The 17,853-nt window shown below is 40.9% G+C and overlaps 2 protein-coding genes across 7 annotated transcripts in view; one reads left to right on the top strand and one right to left on the bottom strand.

Moving 5' to 3' along the window:
* Positions 1–1,183: 1,183 nt before the first annotated feature.
* TNFRSF17 (TNF receptor superfamily member 17) overlaps positions 1,184–17,853 on the bottom strand; it is a 16,815-nt gene continuing 145 nt past the window's right edge. Inside the window, exons 1-8 of one of the 6 annotated variants that reach the window (XM_017813475.1) lie at positions 16,450–17,011; positions 10,953–11,043; positions 6,399–6,465; positions 5,479–5,602; positions 3,428–3,435; positions 2,773–2,907; positions 2,498–2,629; positions 1,184–1,749 (exon numbers count right to left, since the gene is read on the bottom strand). In XM_017813475.1, coding sequence (XP_017668964.1) covers positions 1,493–1,749; positions 2,498–2,629; positions 2,773–2,887 — 504 coding nt within the window. In that variant the 5' untranslated portion in view covers positions 2,888–2,907; positions 3,428–3,435; positions 5,479–5,602; ... (1 more) ...; positions 10,953–11,043; positions 16,450–17,011 and the 3' untranslated portion in view covers positions 1,184–1,492. Of the gene's footprint in view, positions 1,750–2,497; positions 2,630–2,772; positions 3,436–5,478; positions 5,603–6,398; positions 6,466–10,952; positions 11,044–16,449; positions 17,012–17,853 lie in introns of those variants that run through there. The other 5 variants (XM_017813474.1, XM_017813472.1, XM_017813473.1 and 2 more) reach the window with 5 other exon arrangements.
* GSPT1 (G1 to S phase transition 1) overlaps positions 17,160–17,853 on the top strand; it is a 22,526-nt gene continuing 21,832 nt past the window's right edge. Inside the window, exon 1 of the mRNA XM_017813470.1 lies at positions 17,160–17,584. Within this exon, the coding sequence (XP_017668959.1) occupies positions 17,284–17,584 (301 nt within the window). The 5' untranslated portion in view covers positions 17,160–17,283. The remainder of the gene's footprint in view (positions 17,585–17,853) is intronic.

Genomic DNA, 17,853 nt, shown 5'->3' with positions numbered 1-17,853 from the left:
GATAACCTGTCCTGCGCTGGCACGGGTGCTGTGCGAGGTGAAAGCTCGGAAACGGTCGTTTTTCGAAAAAATAAAAATAAAAAAGGTACAAAAACTGTGGGACACAACATAAAATAAAATGTGGTCCAACACGCAGAACGTAGTTGCAATAATGAAAATAAAAGGTTTTGTGGTATAACTAGAACAGTTGCTCGTCCTTCGGTAGCCGATAATGGAAATGAAGTTTCACAGCCAGTCTGAGGTTTTTTACCAAGCCACGGCCACTGCAAGCGCCTTCTTCCACTGGGCACCTTAATGTTTCACTTTGAAAGTGTGTCTCTAATCTCTAGAGGCAGAAAAAGCTGTCCTATGTAAGGGCTTTCAGGAATTAAAAATTCCAATATAAATTTAATAGCTCTCTATCTAGGCCTGTTTCAGAGGTTTTGCCTCTCTGTGCCCAGACCTATGCAGCTAAATCCCAACCGGCCCAAGCTTTGTCAGACTCCTAAAGCTGCTCTAACAGGGATCGTTCATAGATTTTGTGCAATAATTTACTAGTCCTAAAATATTTTAATTCGTCATTTGTGCAAGAAACTGAAATATAAAGTTAGCTATGAATAAAGAAGATTGTTGGCTTGACATTTTTTTCTGTTGTTGCAGTTTTCCAGGAATATAACTGGCCTAATATTAGGAAAATAATATTAATGTTTGGAAGGCAAGGCCTAATATTAGGCCACACAGTAGTCTGGCATGACTCTTGCTAATCGCCAGTCTTTGTAAATATGATAAAGGTAAGTAAAAAAATTAGTAGAATAGAGATACATCAGAGAAGGATGCTGAAAGGAAAGCTGGTGCCACCAGGAAATACATGGGGATGGCAGGGATTGCAGTGAAGTCCAACAGCTGGACTTTGATAACCCTTGTGGGTCCCTTCCAACTCAGGGTATTCCATGATTCCATGGTGTGGTGTTCCACAGCCCCACAACCTCCCTCAGTGTGACCCAGCAATACCTTCTGAACCAGGAGGACTCCATACTCTACAAGGATCCATCGTTAGAACATTCCTGTTTCAAGTATCATAGGGGCTACAACCCTGAGGATGTACTGTGGGTCTTCATTTCTGCCTCTTGGAACATTCCTTGTGTCCCATCAAGTAATTTTTGGCACAAGATCTGAGTTTAACATAAAGCATATATTTGCACACTTGTTTATTGATGGGTTTGTATATATCTGGTGTAAGTAAATACAGTCTTTAAGAGCAGCAAAAGCTGTCCTTTGTAAGGACTTTCAGAAAGTAAAAATTCCAATAACTAGTTTAGTACCCGAGCATAATGTAGAAATACTTGACTAGAGAAATACTAGCATTAGAAATAATATGACAATATTAATGAAAGCTCAATGGAAGATCTATAAGGACAATGTACTACCTCCTCCACTGACTGCAAGTATTAAGATTAATCACCATACTGGAATAACTCATTTATTATTACACAGTAAAAATTCACTCTCATAGTCATCCAACACCCAGAACATAGTTGCAATAATCAAAAGATTTTGTGGTAACTAGAACAGTTGCTCGTTCTTCGGTAGCTGGTAATGGAAATGAAGTTTCACAGCCAGTCTGAGATTTTACCAAGCCACAGTCACTGCAAGTGCATTCTTCCACTGAATACATTAATGTTTCACTTTGAAGTGTGTGTCTAATTTCTTCTGTATTCCCACTGCTGTCAGTATTAGCCTTGAGAATATTATTCAGCTCCACAGAGGAGTCTGTAAATATACAGAAGTTAATATAGTACATACATCATCCTATACCAAACATACAGTTATTAAAGATCCAAATTTCATTATGTTCCAACTATGTTCTAACCTTAGTGAAAGTTTTAAGATGTAGTTATATATGATCTTTTGTTCCATGAAAATATAACTGCTATACTTCAAGCATTGAAGTAATCAAACACATATTTTCTAATAAGTTATTATTTATTGTCTGAACACTCACAAATACATTATTTGTAAAATGTAAAAAGAGATTAAATTTTTTCACTGTCACAAAATATACCACATAGACTTCTCACACACTGCAATACTAAATAAAATTATTTAAATTATTATAAGATGAAAAGCTAATATTGAATGCGTATCCTCTACCTGTAGAATTCCTTTTGCATTCAAAGAGAAGAGGGTGAAACCCTTATAAAGGTTTTTGCTATTGAGGGTTCATAAATGACTTCTCAAACACCAGTAAGTAAGCCAGGTATGAATATACAACCATACAATCCTGGCAGGATCTGGAACCAACAAAGAGAGATTCCTGCTTTTGCAAGTCACCATCTGGGTATTTTATTGCCTAATAGCTTTGATAACTTCATGGAGACTATTTGAGGAATACAAAACAATCCAACAAAGACAGTCATCAGAATTGGGAATATAAATGACATGCAAAATTTGTACATGGTAAGAGTAGCTAAAATATACAATGATCTCAGATTATTTATAAAGAATCTTATTTATTCACCTGTATTTTCCAGTTTTTCTTTTGACTGCTTTAGGCGCTTCCTTTTAAACAAGACCATTAAGGTGAACAGAGTGAGCATTAAAATTACTCCTAAGCCCAAACAAATCCAAAGAATTCCACTTGAATCGGTGCCTTATGAAATAAAAGAGATGCATGAAGTTAATCGCAAACAATAACTAATGTACAGTAAACATGTCCAACACATCAAACCTCTGTGTAAAATACAACACAAGAGTGCCCAGCGCAGCCACAAAATGCTGCAGCAACACACTTACTCTGCTCACAGTAGTTCTCACACGAAGGCGGTGGCGAACTGGAACATCGGAGATGACAAGGCGTACAAGAGAGCAGCAAATGATCAAAGTATTCATTTTTGGGGCAGGGTGCCATCAGGGGCAGTAATTATGGAACTACAAAGCCACAGAAATTGTAAAAGAGCGAGGATCATCTACAAAGGACTTCTCAGTTTGAGCAACTCTAAGAGCAGCTAGCAATAATGGACTTCCATCACAGCCCCACTTGATAGTATCACGTTACATAGAAGGGATTTAACTCTGAGGTCCCCAAGGAATTACTGTTCCTTTTTTTGGCAATTCACAATTGTAGAAAAACTGAGCAGCTGCACCAATCTTGTCTGAAACAGAAAATGGTTATTTATAGAAAGCATTTCTTGGACAGGTGCTGAAGATTACAAATCATAGAAAAGATCTCCAAACAGGAGTTCATAATAATTGTTCTTGTCTCTAAAACTTTGTGGTGATGGGCTGCAGTAATCATGTTTTCTTATAATATGCAATCCTTACTTTTTGTCCCAGTCCAAAGATAAAAAAAAAACAGAGGCAGGAGACATAGCAGTAAGAAGATATGACCAGTTCAGTTCCCGGGTTTGCCACAGACTCACTCTGCAGCTTCAGACAACTTCCATCGTACCTGTTTCCCTGGATGGACAACAACATTTAAAACACATAGCTGATGAAAGAATTACTTCTTGTAAATGAATGGGGTTCTGATTTTAAAAGAGATACTGTTAAATTACAGGTTCAACAAGAACTTCATGATTGTGTTGTATAAAATACTTCTAAGACCTTCAGGTATAATGGAATGACAAAATCTAGAGATTTGGTCATTGAGATATTGCTCCTCAATTCCAAATTAGCCTCATTTGTCTAGTCTATTAGGTTTGGAGAGGCTTATTTGCTGGGTTCATTTTTGGGGTTTTAGCTATTTTTTTGCTTATAACCATGTTTATATGAGACATTTAATAATATTACATTCTAGTGATGAAAGAAAAGCTTTATCGATATTTTAAAATTTTTATTCAAAACATTATCTGCATTTTTCCCTTATTTTTCCATAATACATGACTGTCACTGTGCTATAACTGCAGTACCCAACATGGAAAAATAGGTGTATATGACACCTCCATCCCAGCCTGGTACACAGTGAATGTAACATTTCTGAAAATGTATTTGGTCTTCTCACAGGAAAAAGAAAAAGCTTTGGCAGGAGACTGCCACAATGAAAACAGTTCACACAGCTAACTTGTATCTTGATGGCTTAATCTTATAGAATTTATTTTAAATACAATAATAGTAATATCTAGCAAGTAGCAATAACTGTCCTTATCCAGTATCACTGACATAGCTAGATCAGAATTACAGGCTTATTTATAATTAAATTTCTCTTTGCCATGTTTAAGTTAATTGCCTTTTTGACTACAGAAAGAGAAAAGAAAAACATTGTATAAGAAACTGTGATTTCACACCACATTACTATGTACGAGACTTATTCTCCCACAAAATAAACCATGTGGGAATACACAAACTGTTTGGAGTGGAACAGTGTAACAAATCTGTATTCTAGTCTCTAGCAGATGGAAATGTTTATTGTGTCTTCTGCACTTGTTTCTGTGGGCCAGGTGCACAGCTCAAGGCTTTCTATTGTAGGCTTTTCTCCCTATTCTAAACTAGTGGATAAATAGGAATTGACAAAATTCAGTTTAGTTGTGACAAAAGAAAATAAGGACCACAGGTGATGCCAAAAATTTCACTGGGAAGCCAATGCTTGTTCTGACTTGCCTCATATATTTACACTCCTGGGGAAGAAACCCAGATTATGGCTCGGATATCATTCATGTTTCTGATGAAGCTTGTGCACAGAGTAATTTGAGTCTTTGGTTTGAAGATGCTGTTTAACCTTTTCAGCCATGGAGAGGACAGTCACATTCTCCACAGTGATCTCAAGATGGCAGATACTCGTGAAAGTATCTGCAGGGTAGTGAAGTGATTTCAGGACAGATAAGCTGGGTCCAACACTTTAAGCTTTTATCAATATAATTCCATTGACTCCAATGAAAGATCCCAGCCTGTGCTGCTCTCCTGAATTGTGTTTTCCCACGTGCAAGAACTTACATTTGCCTTTGTTGGGCTTCATTACGCACTCCTGCTCTACTTGTTACTGTAATGTATCCTACAACTGATACCTACTGGATATGATGTGGTACTACTCATAAAAACCATGAAGAAGGGGCTTAATAAGAGATATATTGATCTAAAAGCAAGGAAAGAAATAATAAGATATGTCTACAGTGGGTGTAGACACTGCTTATAACATTTTTTCTCTAAGCAAACATTGCTATACCCAAATATGATTTCTAAATTCCAGTGGGAATGTACAGAAGTTCTCAACACAACCACCATTTAAATTAACAAAACAGTAAGAATACTTTCTCTGGTGCAGTTGATGCAGACATGATTTCAACCCTGAAACTTAGAAATTTCACTTCTGAAATCTGGAAAGATAACCAAACTTGAGGCTTCTGTGCTCCACTAAAGCAAGGAAAAATACATCATTGGCAATATACAGGCAAAATACATTCCAAAAGATATTATTATGCAACAGATGTTGATGAATTATTTCTGGAAAATTAGATAGTTCTCAAAATACCACTCAAGAATTTTTCTAAAACGTAAATAACTCACATAGGTCTAAGGTCACCTTGACTGGTCTGAATCATTTTAGGATGGCCTGGTGAAACAAAGAGTTCTAAGTTCAGGATGTGGACCAATCTTTTCCTTTCCAGATCATACTACCTTTGTGGATGATCTGAAAAAAAATAGGAAAAAAACACACACACATGCACAAATAAAACAAACAACATTTCAGTGAGGTGCAAAATACCCATTCTATTTCTAAGTTTGAAGCTCATGTGATTACGGTAGTTTGGAAGAAATTGCATAGACCAGATGATATTTGAAGAAAAACAACAACAGAGATTCTCAAGGCATATTAAAAATTCAGTGCTGTTATGTGGAACATTTTGAAGATGATCTATTGGTGCTTCCCAGTAGATGTAACCCAAATATAGGACTTCTGGGAAAAATATTAAAGAGAGGACTGTAAGACTCTACGTTACTTTGTGAGACAACTATTAGTGAAAGTAACTTAATGTTATAATTCCTATCACAGGTAGTATTATTAGAGTCTTCACAACTACTTTGCTTTTTGCTATTAAATTCTTTCCTCTGTTTTCCTAGTGCAGAAGAAGTGCATCTGTTTTTTCATGTTGGCAAGAGCTTTTCTTGTCTACACAAAATACATCTCTCTCCAAAACAGCATCCTGTCACTGAACTTTAGTCCATCTGCTGCGTGATATGCAGAAGTGTTAACAGAGTGATTCCTAAAATATTTTGTCACCCAAATGTAGCAAGATATATTCTAAATCAGATTGGTTTTGCACAGAAATTATTCATGTCTAGTTAGTAAGACTGGTCTGGAGGTCACCAAAGATGTCATTAGATTATATAGAGCTAAGCTGGTTAAATGTCTTGGTGTTAGTGAAAGGGATGGTCCTGCTCTTCTCTCTGTACTCTGAAGCACCAGGAAGGGCTCTGGGGCTTACCTGACCACGTGGCAAGCAGCTTTAATTCCTTAATCCAGACAGTTCCCAGAGTTTTACTTCCTAGGGCCTGGAAAAAAGGGCCAGAAACAAAACAGAAAAAAAAGAAAGGGTTGATTACCTAGTGGGGATGTGAAACTAAGTCCACCACAGAAGTACACATTTGGTGAACTAATATCTTAATTTGAAATTAGTCTTAATTTGAAAAGTCTTGTCTCTAAGTACAGTAGAAATAAATTTGTGTCTAATTATTTGATATCGTATGTATGGGATCATAAGATATTGTGGCAGATATGCTTTCACTCTCAGCTGGCCAGAAACAGTTTTCCTACATGGCTAGTTAGAGTTCAAACATATTTATCATAAGACAAGAAGTAAATACAAAGAAGTCTCATATTTTCAATCAAACTCTGGAAACTTCCCCCCAATTAAAAGGTTAAATACAGCTCATTTCATCAGACCTCTGGAGAATGATGCTGTCTCTTACAGCAGTACTTTTCCTCCCACAGTTGGACTGCTATTTCCCAAAGCTTACAGCCTTAGGGGTAAACTAATTCCCAAAACACAAATCCTTGATTATTAAGCAATACATTTTTCACACGTAGGAAACTGGGGAGCAATGAGAGTAAAGGGTCTTTAATGTGCCATTCATACAAACAACCACCATACAAGTCACAGCCTCTCCTCCTGTACTATTTACAGTTCCATTGAAGTATGGAATGACAAAACAGGGGCAAAATATGGTTAGAAAAACTGTGAGGAATTACAGTTGTCACAGCCTGTTGCCTTTGTTCTCTGCACATCCTAACATTCAAAAGTCCTACTTCCCAAGGGTGTGAAAGCAGGCATATAATCAGAAGATCATCATAAGCAATAGTTCCCACTGACAGATCTTGCCACACATCTAAAACACACAGTATTTCAAAATCCGTGTCCAGGAGTAAGGAATACATTTTCTGTCTTAATAAGATTCTTGTGCAACCTTCAATTTTGAGCAATTTGATAGAAGGAAGTTAACATTATTTTAAAAAACCCAAAACTTCAAGCATTTTGTTGGGAGAAGCATACTATGCCAATTGGCTTTAATAGGAGAGAAGTAATACCTGAATTTAGAAGCTGTTTGTGAAGTAGAATATTGGATTCAGCCAATAAATGAAACAAACCCAAGAAGCATTAAGAAAAAATTCATTAAGTGACATTAAGATAAGGATATTGTTACTTAGAAACTGTAGTTATGTTAATAATGTATCCACTGTCTTGTATAATACACATTAAATCCCCTCAGCAGAACATTATTTTGTTCTTTGTAGTGTTCAAACACACACCCACAAATATGCAATGGATGGAATGATGGTTTTCCTACAGTGATGTTTGCCTTTAGGGAATAATAAATATATGCCTTATTTACCAGCAAAGTTACATTTCAGCTTTTTTTTCTGTTATGGGATTTACAGAGTTTGCTTTGGCTTTCCACATAGTTACCTGTTGATAGTAATAAATGCTTTTTCCTTGTCATGTGATTTTGCTCCAAAAGGATGACAGAAATTAGCAGAGTTGTACAAAATAAGAAAGGATTTATCAAATACAGTAATCAGTCATTTAACCATAAATCCACAAGGTGTTGCCAGGGAGGTATTTTTGCAGTTACATTACTGTAACTTAAGTTTAAAAGCTGCCCAAGATTTCCTCTAAGGATGATATATTTCAGACAGGTTAAACTGGCCTGCTGGAGTTGACATTATTACTGAGAGTAATGGGAAATAAACTTAAGAAGGAAAGTGTCAACTGCAGAAATGACAGGGGAAAAAAAGAAATGGAAAAACCAGTTCTCGGATTTGCTTCTAAAATGTTTCTGTTTGACTCAGGAGTGACACCTGGGGACAATTTATAAATACTTATTTGCTCTCCTAATGTGATTCTCAATCATTGGCAACTCTTCTCTGAACTTCAAATCTGCATTGGGAAGCAGTAAAACATCTGTTTGTTGTCTAGAAGAATAATTTCAGCATACTATCAGTTCCAGTAGGGTATCAAACTACTGAACAGGATTGCAAGAAAACAAATAATTGTTACTGGGGAAGGGAGAACAGGTAGTAAACATCACAGCACAGGCCAGGAGGTAGTACTTTGGAGTTGTACACAAACATACACACACACACTCCAGATTTACAACCTTCCATATGTGAGCAGAGCATCCACAGTCCCATGTTGCTTTGGCAGAATACGGGCACACCAAGCACTGAACATGAACTCAAATTTGACTGTGGTTTTCCTTAAACATCAGGAGAAACCCAAGACTGCCAGCAATCCTTATCAGCACTCATTTCTAAAATGTGAAATTGGTATTGTGTGACAGAAAATAGTCACCTGAAAAAAGTAAGGGGAATTTTATCTTTCACTATTTAATTTGAAAAATAGCTACCGTGAGCATCAAAGCCAAAATAATAAAATGAAAACTCTGAAGGGAAAAATGGAAACAAGTAGTACTATCATGTCAATAATTAAACATAAAGATTGAAATTCATCTGTCACAGAACAGTACCTTAAGGTCTATTTACCACACAGAACTTCAGGAACCAAGTTTTGTTCTGGCACCGCTTGGGGTTTCTCTGTTCATGCCCATGCCAACTTTTTTGCCTGAATGTACTTCAGAAATTCTGCTGGCATAATTACATAGCACTTAGCAAGAGAAAGAGGGTTTTCTGCTAGGACTGTTACATTCCCTTCACAAACAACACTAGCTAGGCTGACAAAGGAATTCTTCTGGCTGTATAGTTGCTTCTACATTGGTGGGTTTGTGCTGGCACAGCTCTTTTTTTTCACTCACTGAGGCAACTGACCTACACTGTCAAATCTTATAGCACAGGCTTGGGCTGAGCCCTTTCCAGTTCTCTAAAGCTATTTACAGACTAAGCCCAAAGAAAAAAAATCCCTTAAAAAGATCTCATCTCAAGAATCCTAAAAATCTGTGACATCAATGTACATACTAAAAAACCACTGCTTTTTCTTCCCCAAAGTTACTGCACTTCAAGGACCAGCAGCTCTTACAGACCATCACCTCCTAAAAAAGCGGTGAAACTTTCTGAAAGGGTTCTTTTCAGAAATGCCTGTTTTGTGAAGTGTCTGCCTCAGCTGTATGGCTGGGAGGAGATAAGCTGCTCTAGGAATGGGGTACACACTGCTAGTAAAGGAAAGGAAGGAGCTATTAAAGGATTCATCATATTCATTAACTTTTACAAGCTGCACAGAACAATGCTCTTTTTAGACAAAATATTGTTTAATGTCTTTTGCACACAGGGCAAAATCAAGAACAATGTGCATTTTGTCTGTTTGGTTCAGCACATTTTAATTAGATGACTGCTTTGAAAAGAGTGATGTTACTGTTGCTACATCTACTATTTCCAGAAAAGATTAAAGAACAAAACAACCGAAGAGAAAAATGTTCCTTTAAAATAGTAATTAAAATAACAATAGTTTAAACATTATCAACTGAATCACAGACAACTTCTGTGTCCCCTACAATGCTCAAAGCTGACTTAGCTGGGAATCAGCATATGGCAGTGCTGACCCTTTGGGGAAAGAAGATACCTTTTCATTTTTCTGACATTTCACATGTGCCAAAATAGTTATGTAACTACTCAGGACAATGCATAAAACAGTAATTGTGCAAGTTTGGATTAAGCCAATGCTTGTTAGAATGCCAGTGACGTTTTTATGTTGGTGCAATAGTTTTTGCAGAATGTAAACATCTTTTTCCTTCATTTCTTCATGTAAGCACTTCATTTTGTGTTGGAAAAATAATGTCCCACACACTTTGCAAGTGGACAAAACAAACAAAAAGTAATCAGTGGTATAATGCACACAGGAGTAATGGAGTTACAATTGAAATAAATGTGCCTGAACAACTACAAATGATTTGAAGTGCTTGGCATACACTAAAGTCTAACATGAATTTTTCTTCTGGTAGCTTTAACCAAATTCTCCAGCTATTCAGTGTTTGTGGAGAAGTTTAGGTGACACGCAGTCACTTTTTTCAAATTCTCCTGTACAGCATCACAGTGCCAACACGTGCTCTCTCTTAAGACAGGAGAAAAATTGTAATTGATTTAGCCATGGCCATTCCAGAATAATTCCCCGTGCAAATTGCCTTCTCTGGAATAAGAATACTGGCACAGAATACTTCTGGACTAATTAGGCCTATTTAGAAACAAGCTCACTATTTCATTCTCACAATTTCATAATGAAGTAATTATTTTCTGCAACAATGTTAACATGTTAACTTGCCATAGAAGAACAGCTTTAAAAATCCCATGACACTGTTATTCTTTCTTCATAACAATAATGCCATTCTGCTTTAGTCATTAATGAAACTAAAATCCTAAGGGATCTCTAATGGGCAACATGCTCCCTCAACTGGAATTCCAGAGAATTAAGAAGGTGAAAAGAAAGCACATGAAAATCCCACATGGAACTAGTTTTCTTTTCCCACCTTCCTCAAGGCAGACAGTCAGCATGGAAAACTTTCCATATGAAACAGAAGTGTTATAAAACTCTTACCACATTCATAAAGCAGGAGATCTGGCCCAGAGATATTATGGAATCCAACAGTGGACATGGCAACTTTGAGCTTCTCTGTGTCAGGGAGTCACTGCAGTAAGAAAGGGTGTGAACAAGCGGCATGTTCCATACCCTGCATTAACACCCTCTATTGATATTTTTAGTGCTAAGTTCAACATTTTCATTATCTCAAAAACACTCTTTATTAACAGTCCAGAAAAATTTGTAAAANTTGAATTCTGTTTGATAGTGGAGAATCACCTTAGAATCACAGAATCATTGAACTGCTCAGATTGGAAAAGACCCCTAAGATCCTCGAGTCCAGCCATTCCCCCAGCACTGCCAAGTCCACCACTAAACCATGTCCCCAAGTGCCACATCTGTGTGTCTTTTAAATCCCTCCAGGGATGGTGACTCCATGACTTTCAGTGCTTGGCAACCCTTTTGGTGAAGAAATTGTTCCTGATATCCAAGCTAAACCTTCTCTGGCACAACTAGAGGCTTTTTCCTCTTGCCCAATCGCTTGTTACTTGTGAGACCAACCCCCACCTGGCTACACCCTCCACTGTAGAGAGCAATAAGGTCCCCCCTGAGCCTCCTTTCCTCCAGACTAAACACTCCCAGCTCCCTCAGCTGCTCCTCATAACACTTGTGCTTGAGACCCTTCCCCAGCCCCGTTGCCCTTCCCTGGACATGATCCAGCACCTCAATGTCCTTCTTGTCATGAGGAACCCAGAACTGGACACAGCACTCGAGGTGTCTCACCAGTGCCCAGCACAGGGGGACGATCAGTGCCTTGGTCCTGCTGCCACACTGTTTCTGGTGCCTTGTGCCTCTGTGTCACACTACAAGTCTCACTTTAAATGGCAGCCCCTCTGCTGCATTGTCTCACCTGTCAAGGTAAGACAATATATCAAGCTACAAGGCTGACAATTTGATGGTACCTAAAATTGCAAATTCTCTTTGTCACTTGTCTCCTGCTAGAACAATACAAGCTTACAGCCTGCAGAAAAACATCTCCTGAGGATCTGGTACTTAAAAGTTGTCATTGTTGCTCTGTCAGTTTAGCATTCCAGCCCCTGAGATTCTCAAATTTGTCTCAGGTCACAGGGAGCAAAAATATCCTGTGTTTCCTTTTATCACTTCCAAGGAATCTATAATCTCCACATTCTACACATGTATAGGTGAAAACAGATTTACTCTAAGGAAGCAGAACGTAATTTTCTAATCAAAATGTTGCTAATCTAAGTGAAAGCATAAGAACTGCTGAACAGAGGTCTGGATTGTACTTAACAAGATTTATTTTCAGCTCCTTCATGCAGCTCATGTATTTTAACTGACCCAATGCCTCCTCCCACCGACCCTACACCTGGCTTTCAGATCTCTGAAACCACCAGTCTCTGCCTCTCTTCAAAATAGATCCCCTCCTGTCTCTAACCTTTCTAATCCTCACTCAGCCACTGTTCACATCATTAGTGATCTCATCCTTCCCTTCCTTGATGCGCGTTCCTTGCTCAGCACATTCCTTCCACATTAAGCAATTCCTTCTGCTGTTTACACCACTTTAAGCTGTCAGAAGGTTTATAAACCATCTACAGGTTCTTCACAATGTGCACACCTAAACCCCCATCTTTGTTTACTCTGAGCTCATAACAAACAGTTTTGACAGTAAACTGCTTACCTAACCCACCCTCCTCCTCCTGTTTTTCAGTCTGGAGGCTCATAAGATCAAAACCACAGAAGAAATTCTGTCTGAGGAGTATCTGCAATGACTGTGCATTCAGAGGAAGGCACCCTGAACAAAAAACCAGCCAGCACTCAACGTACAGATCTTTCAGGTCTGAACAGTACAGGATAACTAAGCAACAGATCACACAGCTGAGGACTCTGAGCCCCCAGTTAAAGCCACCTGAAAAAAGGGATGGTTCTTGTAAAAAGACCTTTCAGTCTTTATTTTTAGAGAGGAAGAAAGGCTGTGTTTACATACAAAACTGAGAGACACACGACTACCTTGGAAAATAATGAGCTGAGCACATGAATTGTTTGAGAGATGAGAAGATGGACACAGGGAAATATAAACTGGTGTTTTGGTGTACAGATCTGTGCATTTATTTTGCTATATAAAGTTAAAAAAATTAGGTTTATGTCCCTTTTGAAACTTGCAGTATGTGTTCAATTGCTCCAAAAGAAAGGCTTTAACTCTAGATTGGAGTCCTCATGGAGAAGAATCCAGCTCAGGAGTACTCAGCACCAACACTCAATGAAATGTGTAAGAGTTAAGTTGCAAACTTGGAGTAATTTTACAATGGATTGTGAAAGAGAGCTTATCCTCCGGCACTACATTTGGAAAACCAAAAAAGACTTTTATTTGAAACTCTTTCAATCAAATAGCTTAAAATACATTACTGTGAAACAACACCCAGCAGTTCTGTCCGTGTCCGGCAGAGGGAGAGGAACAGGGGCGAAAGAGCACTTGTTAAATAGCAGCGTTAGAACAAACAAATCAGTGAAAAGATATTTCCAGGGGAAGATACCTTAGTTTGGATTACCCTTGTGTAAATATAAAAGCCTCTTTATGGTTCACTTACACTTACAGGAACCCAGCAAAGCTTAGAACAGATCTGGCTCTTGACAAAGCCATCAGGCTGAAACATCGTTGTGTTTTCTGCTCTCTAGTTCTCAGCTGCATCTTCACAGAATTTGCCAAATTTTAAGAATATTAATTTATCATCTCTGGGCACCTAGTCAAACTTTTAATAATTTCCTTCTTACCTCCTGTCTTTTCTTCCTCCCAGGTAAATAACACGTTCTTTTGGCTTTGTTTTTAAAGGCTCATTCTGACTTCAAAGCAATTCCAAATATCAGGCTACTCATTTAAGTGAGTAACTACTGTGATACTGTGAGTAACAACATATTTGAATCACTTTAAATTTCAGGGCATGGCTCACAGTGCATCAGCTGGATTTCAGCTTCCTGCCATACCAGAAAGGGAAGTTGTATTCCTTTCCCACTCCTCCCAATCCCAGCCAAAAGGGTTTTTTTTCCTGATGTCAAGGCAAACTGAGTCAATTCACTCATAACCCAGCACCATAAAACTACTCTCCTTCCCTTTAAAGTCTGCTGCTGGTTTATGGAGTTTGATAAGTCACCTGTAGGTAGTGAGCAGGGGACTGTTTGAAGCTGTTAACCTGTTTGAAGCCTTCTAGTGAAATATATCTTTCTCCTATGCTTCAGTTCACCTGAATAAAGCACTGGTATTGCACAGGTGTACCTGCCAGGGTGTAAAGTGCTTGTGAGAATCCTGGAGGGAAGGTACTACTAAAGCACAGACCACTATTCCTAATATCCTAAGGATGAGGTCCTTCATTTCACTGCCACAGGACTGGTGGCAAAGTACTGGTGAAGCTGCAAAGTACTGGTGAAGCTCCCTTGAGATAGTTTGTGATGTGAGTAGCTTGCTCTCACCAAAGGAGGTCCTGTTCCACATTCTTACTTTATGCCAGCTCTGGCATTTGTCAAATGCCTCTTAGTTGATTCATCTCAGTAGCCCAGGAGGAAAAAGAAAGTGGATTTTTCTGTAGCTAAATTTAACGAGCTACACTGACTCAGCAAAGGGTCTAACACAGCAGCACAAGGATGGTGAAACTGTGACAATGTGGGGGACAGTTTCTCTGCACCCCAGTACCCACATCTTAACCCTGAGGTGGGCCAGACTCTCCTTCTCTAAGCAGTGCATTGATAATTTAAATCAGTCATGATGTGAGGGTGGATTTATATGCATGGTTCTCAATAAAAAAAAAAAAGCTTTTTAGTAATTATTAAATGAAGAGCTGGTATATTTATTCTAAGCATTTTAATGCAAAAGAGATTTAAACAAGAAAAGCTTTTATAGTGCTTTAAAAGCTCAAGAGCGGGACCATTTACACTCCAGTAGATATTTTGCCAGTAAGATTATCATGACTCCACTTAGGTTTTGCTTTGAGTACCAGCTGTTCCTAAGTGGAAAAACAAACTACTAGCCCTGTTAAAAATTTAGTGTTTAAGTTTACACAATTCCTGTGTGCAGCAGCCTGCAAAACAGGTTTGTACACTCTGAAGGACATCTGGCATCTTCTGAAATTCTGTGGACTAATTGTTTATATCCTAGCAAGTACCTAGGGAATAAGTACCTGTCCAGGAAGAAAGAAAGGTTGGGTAACACAACCAATACTAAGTTTTTTCTATGTCTTGTCTGTGCTGGTAACCTTAAGGTAAGTCTTAATTGCTCTGAAAATACAGCACCTGCCTCCAGTTCAGCCTTTCCTGACTGTAGGAAAGGCTGTGTCAGGGCTCAAATAAAACACAAGCTTGCAATGCAGTGCTGCAGTCATTAAACCTGAGCTGTTAAATGCTCATAGTGACAGCAAATAACAAGTCAGTGGGTCAGCAGAATGCACGATGCTTGCTTTCCACTGGAGTTTTGTCTGTTATTCAACACTAGTGACCCACGAGCTCCATTGCTCAAAATGCTGTTACCTTGTTTCCATACTAAATGAAATATATCAGACACCTACTAGTTTATAAATGTCACCTAACAAGCAAAGGTTAGTATTAAAAAAAAAAAACCACCACAATTCATTGTATATTACTTTTTTATATTACTTTGTTTTTTAAACAGAAACATGATTGCCACACACAGATGAGAAACTTACTTGCAGTTTAACAAAATTCTAAATATTACAACAGTAACACAGGTGAGACTCTCGCTTAATTATACTCAATTTGAACAATAGAAACTGTGGCAATCTGTGTATTAAAACTGGCAAGGAGCTCGGCACCAGAGAACCACTAGAAAGTGGCTTTCACAAGGTCTTTAAAACTCATTCTTTCAGCTCTGGTGAAGACAAACTCTTGGTGCTGCTTGAAGAAAAGACTTCAACAACATAGCAGAATTGTATAGTCTCTCATGTGAAATACACTTTTTCTTCCAAAATTAATTTTTTTGCTGTTAGTGGGGATATTTTTCTTATAATTTTTATAAGGGCTGCCCTGTACAGTGGTGTTTTCCCTAGATATGATCAGCTGGAAGCCCACATTTCTACCAACATATGTAGAACTTTTTGCTTGCCAAGGGTGTACACGTTGCTGCTGGTGTGCAGCCAGAAACCCTCTGGCCCTTGTGTCAGGATTATGCCACCTAAATGCCCCTTCAGGAGACTTGGTGTTCTCCAATCAAAACTGCACCGGATTCTGTCCCAAATGGAGACCTTTATATTGTAGTTCTAAGCCCATCTGGTTTCAAAACAACTCTGTAATCTGTCCTACAGAGTTCTAATATAAATACTGCTGCAGATGACTCAGTCCTTGCACGTCAGCACTCCAAGAAACTCCCAAGGACTTGCTCTGTCTACTTATAAACACTCACACTGAACCTGACAAGATGAAATGCTGCCACAGTCGCAACCAAATTCTGCTTTTTTCCTCTCTGTCCCTCACTGTTTCTTCCAAACACACCTACCTTCAAGCAATAATTTCAGGTTTGTCGAGGTTGGGTTCTTTTTAATAACTTCTAATAGTCACACCAGTCAAGGGCCTCAGTATTTGACAAGTCCTGCTGAATCTGGCTTAACTGGATCGTTTCTTAAATGATAATAACCAAGTCAAAGTGTGCTGAATTAGCAAAATTGGGACTCTACGCATCCTGCCAACTTTTGGCTGGGCAGGTACAGCAGCGTTGCCTGTGGCATCCCGCAGGAGCACGTGCGGGAGCTTTCATCTGGGCGCCTTCCTGGCGCAGCGCAGGTGCTGTCAGTGTCTGTCACTCTGCACCTGTGCTGTCCAGGACGAGCGCGGCGCGGTTCTACACGGATGGAAGTTCACCAGGGCGGTCCCCGCGGGCCGGGCGGTCCCGTCCCCCTCACGCGTTCGCGCCACTCCCGGTCCGTGCCCTCCTGCGGGGGGGCGGGGCCGGCAGCGACGCACGGCGCGCGCGAAGCATGACGGGAATTGTAGTCCCTCCGAGCACAGAGAACGCAGGCAACTCAATTTCCCGTCTGTCCCGGGGAGGCGGGACGAATGGGCTCGCGCGTTGCCTGATGGGAGTTGTAGTTCTGGCGCCGCGCCTCGGCCGTGCAGCGGGGCGAGACCCCGGGGAGATAAAAACTACGGCGATGGCGGCCGGGGAGGCTGCCGGGAGCGGGTACGGCAGCCGCGGGTGGCCACGCTGCGCTCGCGTCGGGGCGGCGGAGCACACGCGGAATCGGCGGAGCGAGTGCTGAGTCGGTGCCACCGCCGGCTCCCCCCTCACCCGGGAGACGCTTCGGGGCGCGGAGCCTTGTGGGGCCGCCACAAAATGGAGGCGAACGGCAGCGGCAGCGGCAGCAGCAGTGACTCGGCCCCCGACTGCTGGGACCAGGCGGACATCGAGACGGGCAGCGGCGCCGGCCCGGGCTGCGCCCCGCCGGCCGCGGAGGCCGAGGCGCAGCAGGAGCTGCTCGGGGCGGCCTTCAGCCGGCAGCTGAACGTCAACGCCAAGCCCTTCGTGCCCAACGTCCACGCCGCCGAGTTCGTGCCGTCCTTCCTGCGGGGCGGCCCCGCGCCCGGCCTGCCGCCGCCCTCGCCCCCGCCCGGCCTCCCGCCGCCGCCGCCACACGGTACCCGCGGGGCCGGGGCCATGTTGGGAGCGCGCCGGGCCCGCGGGGCCGGTGAAGGGCCGCGCCGGGCCGGGCCGGGGGAGACCGGGGGCACCGGGGGGCGGCAGCGGGGCCCCAGCGCAGGAGGGTCTCGGCAGCGGGAGGGGCACGGCCGGGGGGCTCCGCGCTGAGGGGCTGGGCCGGGCCGTGAGGAGCCGGGGAGCAGCGCTGGGGGCAGCGGGTGAGGGAACCCCCGATCCCGGGGGGGTCCGGCGGGGTCTGCAGGTGGC

This window comes from Lepidothrix coronata, unplaced genomic scaffold (genome assembly GCF_001604755.1).
Source record: "Lepidothrix coronata isolate B3197 unplaced genomic scaffold, Lepidothrix_coronata-1.0 Scaffold41, whole genome shotgun sequence".
NCBI lineage: Eukaryota > Metazoa > Chordata > Aves > Passeriformes > Pipridae > Lepidothrix > Lepidothrix coronata.
Note: the sequence above shows the minus strand (reverse complement) of the source record. Positions and strands in the feature narration are given on the sequence as shown.